Raw genomic sequence first — 16219 nt, forward strand, 5'->3', positions numbered from 1 at the left:
AGCTTGCACGATGGCAGGCATAGGCATCTATCCTATCCCTGGACCGCGAATAATATCCCATGTAAAAAGCTAAGAGGTAATGGGCCGGTTAGAGGCTGATCTAAACTGCAAATTGCTTGTAAAAAACTGCAGTAATCACTCATTTCAACCAACGTTGTACACAAAAGTAAGCTCAAGTAGATAAATATGTTGCCCATAGAATCGTTCACGAGATTATTCAGTGGCAGGTGCGTGTGATGAGATTATTCAGTGGAAACTGCTTGCAAGGAAACCCAGTGTCAGTGTGTTTGCACGAGAGAGGGGCATGGCGGCGACGGTTAATCAAGTTTGGTCCCGTCGTTGTACCGCGGCAGGGACTCCGGAAGAGATTGGGTTAACTAGGACTTGGGTGCTCGATCGGCAGTACCGTCGAGTCAAATCGAAGGATCTGTAATGATTAGGCGCCAGATTTGGCTGCCAAACCTGAAGAAAGTGACGCGCGGCCATCGCTCTTTCGGGAGGCGAGTCTCATCAAAACCACTTGCTTAAGACGATTGATTTGTACGTAGTTTGTGTTGCTGCCAGGGGATGCTTTGATCTGTGGTGGATGGGCCATTTGGGTTCGCACATTGATCTTCACTGTGCTACTAGCTATAGTACTAGCTATATCTGCACCCGACTAGCTAGCTAGGCTGCTAGGTCAGGTAGCTTCTCCACTAGACCTGAATAACACTGCACACACGCATAATTTGCCTTGAGCATCCCGGTGTCATCGTCAAGTAAAATGGCTGCTGATAAGAGCATCTTCAATAGCATGTGTAAATTTGAAGGTCTATATATCTATATATCTATATAGACAATGGTTTAAAAAGATTCCCTCATACATACATCCAATTTTGCAGTAGAACGTGTATATATAGAACGTCTACATTTTCTCTCATATATTTTAATATTAATTTGTAACTATCAATTCAACTACCATCTTAACAATAATTCAACGATTTATTATTGCAGTGTCAACTGCTATTTTTTCAATAGGCACTTTCCAAACGGCTATATTTCCAACGGCTACCTTTCCAACAGCTCTATTGCAACAGCTCTATTCCAACAGCTCTATTGCTGGCCTATATATACCACCCCTCTCCTCTCTCAAATATCTTTCCATCTTGTGCTACAACACAATGAGTGAAACAGGATTCGTTTTGGATATGCTCATGAATTCGTCGTCGTCGTCTTCATCGGACGACGACGAACTAATTCTTGCAGCATTTGCAGAGCGCGAGGAGGAAGAGGAGGCAAATGCTCGACGTCATGGCGGTTCCACGCTGGGACGACAATTTTTGCATCGCGGAAGAGATGCCGGATTTGTTCTACTGTGGAGCGACTACTTCAAAGAAAATCCCACTTTTCCCGAAAGTTATTTTCGCCGAAGGTTAGTATTACTACATTATTCCCTGTCTGCCTATTTTTCATCTTCATATCTCATATTTGTTTTTCCGCACAGGTATAGAATGTCCCGTAATTTGTTTAATCGCATAGTTGAAGCAGTACTTGAGCATGATAGTTATTTTAAGCAAAAAAGAAATTCTGCTGGAGCTCTTGGGTTACATCCTCTGCAGAAGATGACAGCGGCAATGTGACTGCTAACTTACGGATATGCAGCTGATGCCGCAGATGAGTATTGTCGGTCTGGAGAATCTACAAATCTAGCATCTTGCAAAAAGTTTGTGATAGCTATTTGTGAAATATTTGGGGACCAGTATCTGAGATCTCCAAATGAAGAAGATACTGCTAGATTGCTTGCAATAGGGGAGCAAAGAGGTTTTCCTGGTATGTTAGGGTCTATAGATTGCATGCATTGGACTTGGAAAAATTGTCCTAAAAAATGGCATGGCATGTTTAAAGGTCATGTGAACAAGCCAACAATGATTCTGGAGGCAGTTGCTTCAAAGGATCTTTGGATTTGGCATGCATTCTTTGGTTTACCAGAGTCTCTCAATGACATAAATGTGCTTCAACGTTCACCTGTGTTTGCAAAGCTATCTGAAGGTGAAGCTCCAAAAGTGAATTATACCATCAATGGTCATCCGTACACAATGGAGTATTACCTTGCAGATGGTATATATCCACCATGGGCAACATTTGTGAAGACCATACCAGCTCCAGAAGGCAGAAAGAAGAAACGTTTTGCCAAAAGACAAAAGGGGGCCAGAAAGGATGTGGAGAGAGCATTTGAAGTTCTGCAATCCTGTTTTGCCATTGTTCGAGGACCAGCAAAAGGTTGGAAACGTAAAGAAATTGGTGATCTCATGAAAGCTTGCATCATAATGAACAATATGATAGTCGAAGATGAGCGAGACAGCGGTCCACATGACTACATCTATGACTCTATGGGAGTAAAGGTGACCCCATCTCATACTCATGCGGAAAAACTGAGTGTGTTTATTCAAATGCATCAACGGATCACAAACAGAGCATTTCACTCTCAGCTCCAAGATGATCTAGTTGAGCACATCTGGCAAAAGTTTGGAGACGAATGATTATGGACGTAGTTGTAATAATGTAGTGTTTTCAATCCTGTACGCGGTTGTAATGATGTACTATTTCAGTTATGCCATAATGCAATGTTTTCACACACAACAAATATTTCAGATATGAAAAATAGTTTCAGATATGAAAATAGTTCACACGACAAATACTAGCAGACCTGACAAATGGTTCAACCCGATGTGTTGAACCGGCGAGCGGCGATCTCATTCTGCTTGTTCATGTAGTATTCTTGTTGAGCCCCAATCATAACAGTAGTGTCCATGGACATATGATCTTCTATTCTAACTCAAATTGCTTGTATGACATCTCCCTCTCTTGGTTTAGCATCTGCCTCTCCTGCAATGCAATCTGCTTCTCTTGCAATTCAAACGCTCGCTCATAACGAGCATTCTTTGTGGCCTCTTTGACCTCAGCCTTCTCTAACTTTTGCGCCCACAAATTTTCTAATGATAACTTGGGACTAAAAGCATCAGAAGCAGAAGCTTTAGCTTTTTGTAAACGGGTTTTCTCCCGCTTATTACCATCAGGTCTTGTCTCTGTTTCAAGAGCATCAGTGCATCTCTCGAAGTCTTCGTCATTAGAAGTCGTACCTGGACTTGCATCCGAGGTCTTCTTCTGCTTTTTCTGAGGCCCCTTCGAAATCACATGATTCTCCCACTTAGGATGCTTTTCCAACACTAACCAACAATGCATTAATGTAAATGGCCTCTTTTTAGAATCTTTGGACTGGTACAGAACAAGTGCCTGGGCTTGCTGCACAAATAAATGGCCTATTATACTTGAACCAAACACATGAATATACAGAGAACCGAATTAAAATGATGGAGCATACCTGCTGAGCAATAGTCACTCCGCTTTGGTTTCTATTAAGTATTTGCTGATAGTATCCACAAAACTTGCTCACTTGTTCATTAATAGTGGTCCAACGACAGTTGAGTGCATTTTGAACACGCACCAGCCATGATACTTTCTTGCGCGTGCTGTAGTAATCATAAATCCTACCCCAATAAAAATTTGATGTTTGATCTGTTCCTATCAAAGCATCCAAACTAGTGTGCACCCATGCTGCCACCAACAGATCATCCTCTTCAATAGACCAATTCTTCCCCTTGGTGGATTTTCCTTTCACAGTTGTAGATGTTTCTTGAGTTGGCAGCATGGGCGACTCTTGCTCTCCAACTGGACTATCTGGCACTTGTGTTGAGACACCAAAGTTCAACATGCCCAGGAAACTCTCGTCGCCTTCCATCTGCGAAAAATTTGACACAAGTTTCATATAGCACCACATCATATAGCCTACCTAGCAGCATCAATATCAAAGAAAATTCTCTATATAAATAGCAGTAGCAACATTAGTATAACTGAACATATTCAGTTAACTACCCTGAACATATCTAGCGACAGAGACCCAAAGGCCATCACAGTCCAGCCAGAGAAAGCCAGCCCCGTGCTCCCCGCGACCCCGAGCGCGGCAGCGGCGGCCCTCCCCAAGCGCGGCGGCGGCCATCCCCGAGCGCGGTGGCGGCGGCCCTCCCCGAGCGCGGCGGCGGCGGCCCTCCCCGAGCGCGGCAGCGGCGGCCCTTCCCGAGCGCGGCGGCGGCGGCCATCCCCGAGGGCGGCGGCGGCTGGATCCAGCCCGACAGCAGCTGGTGGATCCAACCCGACCCAGCGGGATCCCCTCCCCTCCTTTTTCTCTGTCTCCGGTAACAAAAAGGGCATACCTCGGCTCGGATAGGGTGGTGCGGTACGGCGGCGACCTGACGATGGTTGCGCGCCTCTTCCTGGTCTCGGCGGGAAGGAGGAACCTGGCCTTCGGTTGCGCTTTGGACAACGCCTTCACATCGTCTACCTGTGGACGTTGTCGAGGCTGATTTGGACGATGTGTAAATTTGCACGTCCATTTAGACGAGCTGCTGGACACCAGTTTTTTGGCCATATCGTGTAAAACAGGTATACACGTCCGTTTAGACGTGCTATTGGAGATGCTCTTAGCGTATGACGGCATGATTATGCCACCTTTTGCAGTTTATTGCAAATCGTTGGTTTGTAAGCTCCTGGATGATATATAGACTGAAAAGATTGTGATGGTTGTGTCACTACAGGTTCTAAGCATAGCTCACTGAAGATACACGTAACTTGGCTATACAAGACCATGTTTAGTTTATTCAGTTTTCAAATTTCTTTTATGCTATAAGAAGTCCCGCGAGAAAGCTGTTTCTATTGCCGCTCGCTCACTTAGGGCATGTACAATGGTTGATAAGATAGTTTTATCTTAAGTTTTGCATGTAATTTAGAGATGATCAAAAAGAAAGTCTACAATGAGTTATCTCTTAGCCTTATCTTCAATAACTAGCAATTCCTAAAAATGTGGTGAGTCATATTGTGCTAAGAGATCATCTGTTGTCTTCTCTTAAATAAGAGAAGACAAACCTTTTTTTATGAGCTCTCTCCTCCACCTCATTATTGATCCTACATGGCACTCTTAAGATAGAACCATTGTACATGCCCTTATCACATTATTCAAGAAGGGAGGTCAGATCTTCTCTTGCAGATTCTATGTCCGTTTTAGCGTCTACTGCTTCGTTTCGCTTGGCTAAAGTGCTAAACCTACTTTCGTTCCGAATTCAGGGAGTTTCGATGAAGATTTTAAGCGCATCAAAGAGCTCAAGGTTTTACTGAATGTGTTTATAGTGTGAGTTTCGAACAACTTCTCAATTCAGTGTGTTCCCCGATAATTTCAAATAGCATCAAAATGCTTAGAGTACTTACTTTTGTTCAAAAGTAGATGGAAATTTTACTGAATGTACTATATGAGTCTCAGCCTTTCAGGCAAAGAAAGAAGCAAAGCTGGCTTTGGTTCAACATGGCCTAAGCAAGGATGACACAAAATCAGTGACCTTCAAACTCCCGTCTTCTGACCAGCTTAAGCCTATACAAACTATTTATGCAGGTTCACATCAAGAGAAAGATGACGAAAGAAGAAACATTAGAGTTGTTAGTGAAAGCTGGAAGGGAGGACAGGGGAGAATAGCAAGCAGGAGCAGCTATAAACAGAAAATGGTAAAGCCAGAACCTTCTTGAAAAGAAACTTATTTTACCCTGGGCTACATGTTGGAGGCTTGCCTGATTGCGTTCTTGTTCTTCTGGGTGTCCGTTAGACTGATGGCTCGAGCAATAAGCAGAAACAACACCAGAAGAGGATGTCTCTTGCAGAAAAGTGAGCAAAGGCAGCGCGTTCTCGCCAAGAGAAGTAGGACAAAGGAAGAAATTCAGGGGAAATGAGGCTTCCTTGCAGTTGGTGTGGCCTAGTTCCCGGAATTTTTGACTGCTCTGATGACGTTGTGTGATGTGTTACAGCAAGCTCATTCTTTGGCTCCATAATTATTTGTCTTGGAAAGAACGGAGCCTATCGTCACTCGATGTCCTGCTAAAATCAAACATGCCCCAAAAATAGTGCAGCAAGCTCATTCTTTGACTCCAGGAGTATACTTGGGATCCCTTGACTCAGCAAAGAGAGGGGCCATGACTAGGGGCGCACGTCGCGGCGACAGCCCCCGGCCGCCGGAACATCAGATCTCCGCACTCTCCATACCGGAGATCCATGCGGATCCCCCGGCGCACTGCTCCTCGTCTGCGCCGTCGAGCAGGGGGCGGAGAGCGCTCACGCAGATCCGGCGGACGCTAGTCTCTCGATCCCTCACATTGCACAGACGGAGCGCTGGAGGATTCATTTCGCCAACGAGCGCTCGTCTGATGGCTGGATCGAGGGTCGTCTTCAACATAATCCATCGTCTAGGTGGACGGGGATTATCAATTTGGACAACGATGTCCTTGCCGGCGATTACCTGGCGGCCGACGTCCGGACTACGGTAGGATCTCGTTTACATTTTGATATATATGATGTGCTTGTCGATTGTCGTATGCAGGAGGATCAGACGGAGGATACGGATCTGATCGATTTGACAGATACGCCCAAAAGCCGAAAGATCGGATCATCGTTTTGGAGGACGATTCTGGGTTCTTGCAGACAGCGACGATGAGGAGGAACAAGGGCCTGATCGGGGGGGGGGGGGGAGGTTGATGATGGGACTGGCATGCCTCAGAGCAACCTGGAGATTACGATGACGCCGCCGCCGCCGGCAAGCTGTGGCTTCTCGGCCGACAAAACTTACCAGAAGAGAGGGGTTCAAAGGAAGCCGGATTTTCACATGAAACTGTGGCGTGGTCCGATCCCGAAGGTAAACCGCGCACGCGTTACCCTTTCTGATTTCATACCGGATTCGTGGACACTAGTTACGAGGAAGAAGAACGGCAAGAAGGGACAGGCGGCGAGGCCGCCGCCGATTCAGCAGCCGTCGACAGCTAGGGCGGCCAAGGAAATTCAAGCGGTCAGACGGACACGCTTGAACGATCTGTTGGGCCAGGAGCTGGGGTGCGCGAATGCGTTGGTCGTGGGCTCTATTTGCACTGGGTATGAGGCCCAGGCAAATTCCCAAGCCACGCATATGTACACGTACAGGCCCACAATCACACCTGCGGTCAACCCTGACCCAGCATCGTTGCATGAGGCGTCGGGAAACGAACAACCGTTCGATCAATCTACGCCTATTACTAGGGTTTGTCGAAGACTTGGCTTCACATCGCTTGGAATTCGTCGGGCGGCGAGGATTTGCTGCGCGGCCGGCTCTAACGCTAACTCCATGGCGGGGCGAGGAGGTCCGCCGCCGGCAAAAACGGGGGCGCAGCCACCTGCGCGACCACCGGCGAGGGCTCTTGACACCCAGGAGTCTTCACGCACTGCTACACGGCATCAGGAGCAACCTCCACGTAGTCCACCTGCTGCTGGCCATGGCACCGGTCGGGGTCGAGATGATGGCTACGACAACGGAGGATACGGTGGTGCTGGACGGGATTACGGTGGTGGTCGAGACTTTGGCGGAGATGGACATCGTTATAATCGCTATGGCCAGTGGGGCGATGATGGTTATGATGCCTATGGTGAGGGCCTACACCATGGTTCATCGTCTGGCGGTGGCCGAGGTTCTAGATGGAATAATGGCAACGGACCAGGGCGTGGATTCCAAGGACCGCCGGGAAACTTTGTTGAAGGAGTAGCTGGACCCTTTCACAATCAGGGAGGGCATCGTTTTCATGGAGGGAGAGGTGGGGGGCGACACCCGCCACCGCCATGACCCCATACTCCACCGCAGGCCGACCCTGCTCGCGACACCACTATAGAGGCAGTGGCTGCTACGCCCGCGGTGTTACCAGCAGCCGCCAAGGACGTGGTTCGGGCCTTCGCGGCGGTGAAGGTGCCAGAGGCTGGATCGGGGCATGTCAATGCAAAATATGGTGGTTCGGACAAGGGTACTGACAAGGCCGAGGGTGAAAAGATATCCAAATGGGTAATCAAGAAGAAGAAATTGACGTGTTACAGATGTGGTGAGCCAGGACACTTCGTGGCGGATTGCACTACGGAGTTATGCGATTACTGTCAGAAGGCTAAACATGCAATCGGTGAATGTCCTTTGTTGTCTGGACCCAAACCGGTAGTCACCATATATGGAGTTTGTTGCAAAGAGCTAATGTTTTTCGAGTCTCCGGAAGTAACATCGTCGTTTCAGGCTGTTGATGACTCTTATCCATGAGTAGTTAAGGTGACTAATGGGGTGATGACAGAGGCCCGGATTATTCAGCTCCTACGTGAGTTGGCACCGGGAAATTTCCAGTGGAACCTTGTTAGGCTGGAGAACCAGATATACAAGGTAGAATTTCCAACTAAGGAGGATCAACTTCGTATTCTTAAGTTTGGCATGTGCAGGGTTCCTAGCACAAATATTATTCTCGAGTTTGACGAGTGGAAACAAAACGAACCACAGTGAATACCTTTGGAAAAGGCTTGGGTCCGCTTCTCGGGTGCGCCATCTAAGCCGTTAAATCATTTTCTCGTCACTTGGAGTTTGGGGTCTCTGATTGGTAAGACGGAGAAGGTTGATATGCCCTTCACGCGTGCTAATGGTGTGGCAAGGTTGATGGTCAGTGTCATCAGTATTGACTTATTACCCGACACGGTTCCATGGACGCATGACGGAATTACATATAGTCTAGAACTTGAGATTGAGGACACACTAGTAGATGATGGGACTGACGAGCATCAAGACATGGATACATCTGATGGAGATCGAGCACCGGATAACCAGAACAAGGAATCTGAGGACACATCTAGGGGCTCGGCCAAGAAACACACTCCGCAGCCTCATAAATCTGATAAGGCGGCTAAGGGGCCGTCTAAAAGTGCAACTATCCCTACATATAGCTCATTGAGCTAACATTATTTCAAGATTAATATTTTAGGAAAAGCTCAATGAATGGCATGGCATGGATGAGGAAAGTGGATCCCTTAAAATTCTAAGGACAAAAAGTTTGGCTCAAGCTTGAAGCTCAAGACTCTACATTTTATATTTTAGTGATCCAAGATCACATTGAGTCTATAGGAAAAGCCAATACTATCAAGGAGGGATGAGGTGTTGCTTAATGGCTTGCTTGCTCAAAATGCTTAGTGATATGCTCCAAAATCCTCAACTACCTTCCCACATCCACATATGACCTAAACCAAAAGTCAAACTCGGCCCCACCGATTCTTTCTATCCGGCGCCACCGAGTTTCAAATGTCATAGCCACTGCCACAAACCCTAGGCAAATCGGTCTCACCGATAGGGATCTCGGTCTCACCGAGATGGGATTGTAATTTCTCTGTTTCCCTTCGTAACGTTTCGGTCTTACCGAGATGAGCGATCGGTCCCACCGAGATTGCAATGTAAACTATCTGTTTCCCTTTTGTAACATTTCGGTCTCACCGAGATGAGCGAATCGGTCCCACCGAGTTTACCTGACCAACTCTCTGGTTAGCTTATTACCAAAATCGGTCCCACTGAGTTTGTGTAATCGGTCACACCGAGATTACGTTATGCCCTAACCCTAACCATATCGGTCCTACCGAGTTGCATCTCAGTCCCACCGAAAATCCTAATGGTCACTAGGTTTGCTGAATCGGTCCGACCGAGTTTAACCATTCGGTCCCATCGAGTTTGGCAAATTGTGTGTAACGGTTAGATTTTGTGTGGAGGCTATATATACCCCTCCACCCACTCTTCATTTGTGGAGAGAGCCATCGGAACATATCTACACTTCCAATACACATTTTCTGAGAGAGAACCACCTACACTTGTGTTGAGGTCAAGATATTTCTTTCCAACCATATGAATCTTGATCTTTAGCCTTCCCCAAGTTGCTTTCCACCCAAATCTTCTTTCCACCAAATCCAAATCCTGTGAGAGAGAGTTGAGTGTTGGGGAGACTATCATTTGAAGCACAAGAGCAAGGAGTTCATCATCAACACACCATTTGTTACTTCTTGGAGAGTGGTGTCTCCTATATCGCCCATTCTGTGGTTCAAGAGAGTCAGACGGCCTTCATGCCTGGTAGACACATCCCAGAAGGGGTAGTGGTTCTACATGAAATGATCCACGAACTCCATTCGAAGAAACTAGATGGGGTTATCTTTAAAGTGGATTTCGAAAAGGCTTATGATAAAGTGAAATGGACATTTCTTCAGCAAGCTATGCGCATGAAAGATTTTTCTGAAGCTTGGATGAGCCAAGTGGATTCTCTTGTCCAAAAAGGTAGCGTCGGGATTAAGGTTAACGATGATATAGGCCACTATTTTCAGACACACAAGGGGTTGAGGCAAGGGGATTCAATGTCTCCGCTCTTGTTTAATATAGTGGCAGATATGTTGACCGTGCTTATTCGCAGGGCTAAGGAGAATGGCCTAGTAGATGGTTTAGTTCCCATCTGGTGGATGGTGGAGTATCGATTCTCCAATACGCAGACGACACTATTATATTCATGGAGCATGATGTTGCAAAATCTCGGAATATGAAATTGGTTTTATGTCTATTCGAGCAATTATCGGGACTAAAAATAAACTTTAACAAAAGTGAGTTATTTTGCTTTGGTAGGGCCAAAGATGAGCAAGATACTTACAAAATTTTGTTCGATTGTGAACTAGGGTCAATGCCTTTTAGCTATTTGGGCATACCTATTCATCATCGGAAATTATTCATTAAGGAGTGGAAGTGCATCGAGGATCGAATTGAAAAGAAGTTAAGTTGTTGGAAAGGCAAGTTAATGTCCTACGGTGGTCGACTAGTACTCATTAACTCTGTCTTGACAAGTATGCCGATGTTTCTGCTCTCCTTTTTTGAGGTACCTAAAGGGGTACGAAGGAGACTAGACTTCTTCCGATCTCGATTCTTCTGGCAGTCTGATGAGGCCAAGAAGAAATACCGCTTAGCTCGCTGGGATATATTATGTCGACCTAAGGATCAGAGGGGTCTCGGCATTGAGAATCTAGAGATCAAGAATAAATGTCTTTTAAGCAAATGGCTTTTCAGGCTTTCGGTAGAGAACGACGGGATGTGGGCACAAATTCTACGCAACAAATATCTACAGTCCAAAACTCTAGCACAAGTTAACGCGAGGTCATCCGATTCACCTTTCTGGAAGGGCCTAATGAGAACTAAAGACTTATTCTTTCGTAGAACCAAATTCACTATTGGCAATGGGATGTCAACACAATTTTAGGAGAATACATGACTAGGGGAGACGCCCTTAGCTGTTCAATATCCAAGTCTATATAATATTGTCCAACGTAAGGAAGATTACGTTGGTACGATATTACAATCGGTACCTCTAAATATTCAGTTTAGGTGATCTTTGGTTGGGGAGAGATGGAATTCATGGATACATCTGGTACGGAGAGTAATGGATGTACAATTAACCGACCAATCGGATTCCTTACATTGGACACTAACCAAGAATGGCTCATTCACGGTCAAATCATTTTATTTGGACCTAATTAACTCTGGCTTCCTCCCGAGATCCATTCATATCTGGAAAGTTAAGGTCCCCTTGCGTATCAAAATTTTCATGTGGTTCGTGCATAAACAAGTGATCCTCACCAAAGACAATTTGTTAAAACGACATTGGGTAGGCAGCTCACGATGTTGCTTTTGTGATAATAATGAAACAATACAACACCTCTTCATGGATTGTCCTTTGGCTAAACTTTTATGGCGCACTATTCATATAGCTTTCAACATTGCCCCTCCAATTAACATTGAATCGTTATTTGGGACGTGGTTAGATGGGGTGGATCGCAATACTGCGAGTCATATTCGAGTTGGAATATGTACTTTTTTGTGGGCTATATGGAACTGCAGAAACGATATGATCTTTAACAGGCAACAATTTCTAAACTTCTTGCAGGTTATTTTCAGAGCTACTGCATGGATCCGTACATGGTCCTTACTCACTTCTACGGAATCCAGGAAGCCGCTGATTACTGGGTGCAACCAATGAGAAATGGTAGCACGGGTTATATTCAACCGATTTGGATGGCGGTCGCTTAACAGGATACGAGTTTAGGTCTCTAGTCCTGTTATCATCATCGGTTGTAATCTTGAGGTCTTTTATGGCTTTGCCATCCTGCTCCTTTTGCGAGCTGTAATACTTTGGATACTATTTGTTTTTCGAGATTTTTAATAATATGGTTGCATGCATCATTCAGATCCAAAGGCTGGGGACACGCCTCCTTTTCCAAAAAAAAAGGAGTATACTTGAACCGAACATGCACAATCATTCCTGGAGGCTGGAGTCGGTAAAATGATGCATCTGGTTTTACCTCTTACGCTAGCACGGATGGTTGAGTGTTTTGCTCATTTAAATGGTGTCTGGCATCTACCGATTTTCATTTCAGAAAGCATCTACCTAGTGTTTTGCTCCAGAACAAGACCGACCACACACAGAAGACAACACACGAGAATGGCAAGTTTGGAGGTGGAATCATATCACATCGTGCTTGCACAACAAATCAGGGAAAGAACCAATGCTAGCACAAGCACATACAATCATCACATGCCACTTGAAGGTTCCAATTCAACCGCATCACTCAACAACAGGTCGACCATCATCACCAGGAAAAGAAGAAGAAAGAAACGAAAAATCTCAATTTGTCCTAGCAAAAATTTGGCAACATATTGGCCACCAATCGCCGAATTAACCGTGTAGCAGCTAGCCTCTTGTCGCGAATCGCATGAAGAGGGCGGTAGGAAAGAATCCCCTGATGAACAGTGCCGGCTGGGAGCCGCCCGGCCGACGGGTCGATGTTCCGGCGATTTCAGCGGTGCGCCGTGACGAGCGTCTCGATGAACCGCAGCCCGTCGAACCTCGGCGCGAACCTGTCGTCCCGGCCGCTCGACGACGAGGATTCCTGCGAAAGCAGCAGGAAGTAGTACAAAACAGTTCAAGACGCCGTCGTGATCCCAAATCGAAACCGGGGATTGCTATCCAAGGAAGGAGGAGATTCTTTGGGAGGGGAAGACTGGGGGAGAAGGCAGGGGAGGAAACGGAACAGCGACCCGCGCGGACGCAGCACGTACCCGCTGTCGGAAGAGGAACCCGTCGCATCTGCCGACGACGACCGCGGCGGCGGTCGGCGGCGTCGGGGCGCGGTCGCACGCGAGGAGCTCCGCGCCGGAGGCCACGGCGACGGCGGCCGCGGACGCCACGGCGGCTGCTATTCCCCACATCATCGTCGATCCACTTTCCCCTCCTCCTCCTCTGGCGACTGGCTGGCTGGCAGGGAGGGGAGAGAGGCGTGAACGCTGGCGGCACGCTGGAATCTCTTTGGCGGGCTGCAACGGTGCCGACGGCAAGATTCGTCTTTGCTTCTGGGCTTTTGTAGTTCCGGACTGCACAGGGCTCATGTAACGAGGACTTGTTCCTCAAACGAAAAATGTAACGAGGACTTTTTACTTTCTCAAAAGAAAATCTTGCTCCCTGTTTTTTTATAAAAGAAGGGCGTCCCCTTCCGATTTTCATTAAAGAAAACCCAAGCATCCAAACTAAACAACCTACGACAGGAAGCAAACGCGAAAAATCTACCGTGCTTCTCCCTCTCAACTCCACCCCAACCTCCACATGAAGACTATCACAGCTAAGAGCATGGTTAATAATACAGCCAACAGTCGGTTATAAGAAGTTGCCATGTCATCTACAACCAACCTCTTAGACTAGTCACAATGAAGAGTAACATATACACTAGTAACATAGTACACATATTTCTAGACTATGTTACTATATTCATAATGGGTGTCATGCAAAGCTACATTTATTAGGTTATAGACTCATACTGCATTGGGACATGTGATATTACAGTAACTAGCTAAGTTACTAGAACTACATCTCTTTTCATTAACTCATTGCCACGTAGACAAATTTGTTGAGTTGGACTTGAAGTTACTTCTGAAGTTACTCCCACTGTGGCTAGTCTTAGCCGGCGTGTACAATATTAAGTTTTAAATATGTACTAGTTTATCAATAGTTGACACATCTTACATCCTCACAAAGGGTCTTGGGTCTCGTGTTGCAGCTGGCTACTGTTAGACTAAGTATATATTAGATATACGTGTTGTAACATAACCTGTATTTGTACGATTCCCTCTTACAAATATATAACAGTCATACCCACCAAGGGTATCAAGCATTGTTCCAAACCTTAGTATGTCTAACATGGTATCAGACGACGCGTTCGATCCGTGTCGCGCTTCCGCCTCCTTTGCTGCCGCCGCGTCGGCCACTGCCGTCGCGCCGCCTCTGTCAACCCTAGCGATGGAGTCTCCGTTCCTGGCGTCGCCTCCGCTCGCTTAGGCCCGATCGACCGAGTCGGGGTCGCATCCTCCTGCACCGCCTCGATCACCCGCGATGCAATCGCTCGCGGCCGGCGCCCCGATTCTGCCGCGTGATGCGCCTTGCTACCTCTTGAGCACTGCGTTGGATTTTCTTGAAGAGGAAAAGAGATGCGGCAAAGTAGCGTAAGTATTTCCCTTGATTTTTGAGAACCAAGGTATCAATCCAGTAGGAGGCTACGCGCGAGTCCCTCGTACCTGCGCAAAACAAATAACTCATCGCAACCAACGCGATAAGTGGTTGTCAATCCCTTCAAGGTCACTTACGAGAGTGAGATCTGATAGATATGATAAGATAATATTTTTGGTATTTTTGTGGTAAAGATGCAAAGTAAAATAAAAGCAAAGGAAATAACTAAGTATTGGAAGATTAATATGATGAAAATAGACCCGGGGGCCATAGGTTTCACTAGTGGCTTCTCTCAAGAGCATAAGTATTTTACGGTGGGTGAACGAATTACTGTTGAGCAATTGACAGAATTGAGCATAGTTATGAGAATATCTAAGTATGATCATGTATATAGGCATCACGTCCGAGACAAGTAGACCGACTCCTGCCTGCATCTACTACTATTACTCCACTCATCGACCGCTATCCAGCATGCATCTAGAGTATTAAGTTCATGAAAACAGAGTAACGCCTTAAGCAAGATGACATGATGTAGAGGGATAGATTCATGCAATATGATAAAACCCCATCTTGTTATCCTTGATGGCAACAATACAATACGTGCCTTGCTGCCCCTACTGTCACTGGGAAAGGACACCGCAAGACTGAACCCAAAGCTAAGCACTTCTCCCATTGCAAGAAAGATCAATCTAGTAGGCCAAACCAAACTGATAATTCGAAGAGACTTGCAAAGATAACCAATCATACATAAAAGAATTCAGAGAAGATTCAAATATTGTTCATAGATAATCTTGATCATAAACCCACAATTCATCGGTCTCAACAAACAAACCGCAAAAAGAAGATTATATCGAATAGATCTCCACAAGAGAGGGGGAGAACATTGTATTGAGATCAAAAAGAGAGAAGAAGCCATCTAGCTAATAACTATGGACCCGAAGGTCTGAGATAAACTGCTCACACTTCATCGGAGAGGCTATGGTGTTGATGTAGAAGCCCTCCATGATGGATGCCCCCTCCGGCGGAGCTCCGGAACATGCCCCAAGATGGGATCTCGTGGATACAGAAAATTACGGCGGTGGAATTAGGGTTTTGGCTCCGTATCTGATCGTTTGGGATACATAGGTATATATAGGAGGAAGAAGTACGTCGGTGGAGCAACAAGGGGGCCACGAGGATGGAGGGCGCGCCTGGGGGGGCGCCCCCTACCCCGTGGCCTCCCTGTTGGTTGCTTGACGTAGGCTCCAAGTCTCCTGGGTCTTGTTCATTGAGAAAATCGCGTCCCCGAAGGTTTCATTCCGTTTGGACTCCGTTTGATATTCCTTTTCTTCGAAACCCTAAAATAGGGCAAAAAAATAGCAATTCTGGGCTGGGCCTCCGGTTAATAGGTTAGTCCCAAAAATAATCTAAAAGTGGATAATAAAGTCCAATAATGTCCAAAACAGTAGATAATATAGCATGGAGCAATCAAAAATTATAGATACGTTGGAGACGTATCAAGCATCCCGGCCCAAGCTTAATTCCTGCTCGTCCTCGAGTAGGTAAATGATAAAAAAGATAATTTTTAATGTGGAGTGCTACTTGGCATAATTTTAATGTAACTCTTCTTAATTGTGGTATGAATATTCAGATCCGAAAGATTCAAGATAAAAGTTTAATATTGACATAAAAATAATAATACTTCAAGCATACTAACAAAGCAATCATGTCTTCTCAAAATAACATGGCCAAAGAAAATTATCCCTACAAA

General features: G+C 46.0%; 1 protein-coding gene and 3 pseudogenes across 2 annotated transcripts; 2 read left to right on the forward strand and 2 right to left on the reverse strand.

Annotated features, from left to right (window-relative positions):
• Window positions 1–1096: 1096 nt before the first annotated feature.
• LOC125535775 (uncharacterized) lies at window positions 1097–2665 on the forward strand (annotated as a pseudogene). Its single transcript, XR_015613981.1, has 2 exons — window positions 1097–1411; window positions 1484–2665. The product of XR_015613981.1 is annotated as an uncharacterized LOC125535775 (transcript).
• A 33-nt stretch (window positions 2666–2698) lies between these two features.
• On the reverse strand, window positions 2699–4248 carry LOC147991771 (uncharacterized; annotated as a pseudogene).
• Window positions 4249–6051: 1803 nt separating this feature from the next.
• Window positions 6052–7644, forward strand: LOC147991772 (uncharacterized; annotated as a pseudogene).
• A 4819-nt stretch (window positions 7645–12463) lies between these two features.
• On the reverse strand, window positions 12464–13373 carry LOC125535786 (uncharacterized). The gene is made up of 2 exons (XM_048698869.2): window positions 13032–13373; window positions 12464–12862 (listed from the first exon to the last, which is right to left on the reverse strand). Exons 1-2 carry the CDS (start codon window positions 13356–13358, stop codon window positions 12770–12772), a joined length of 420 nt encoding a protein of 139 aa, XP_048554826.1. The 5' UTR covers window positions 13359–13373; the 3' UTR covers window positions 12464–12769.
• Window positions 13374–16219: the final 2846 nt, after the last annotated feature.

Source organism: Triticum urartu, chromosome 1A (assembly GCF_056163025.1).
Source record: "Triticum urartu cultivar PI428250 chromosome 1A, HENAU_Tu73, whole genome shotgun sequence".
In the NCBI taxonomy this organism is placed as follows: domain Eukaryota; kingdom Viridiplantae; phylum Streptophyta; class Magnoliopsida; order Poales; family Poaceae; genus Triticum; species Triticum urartu.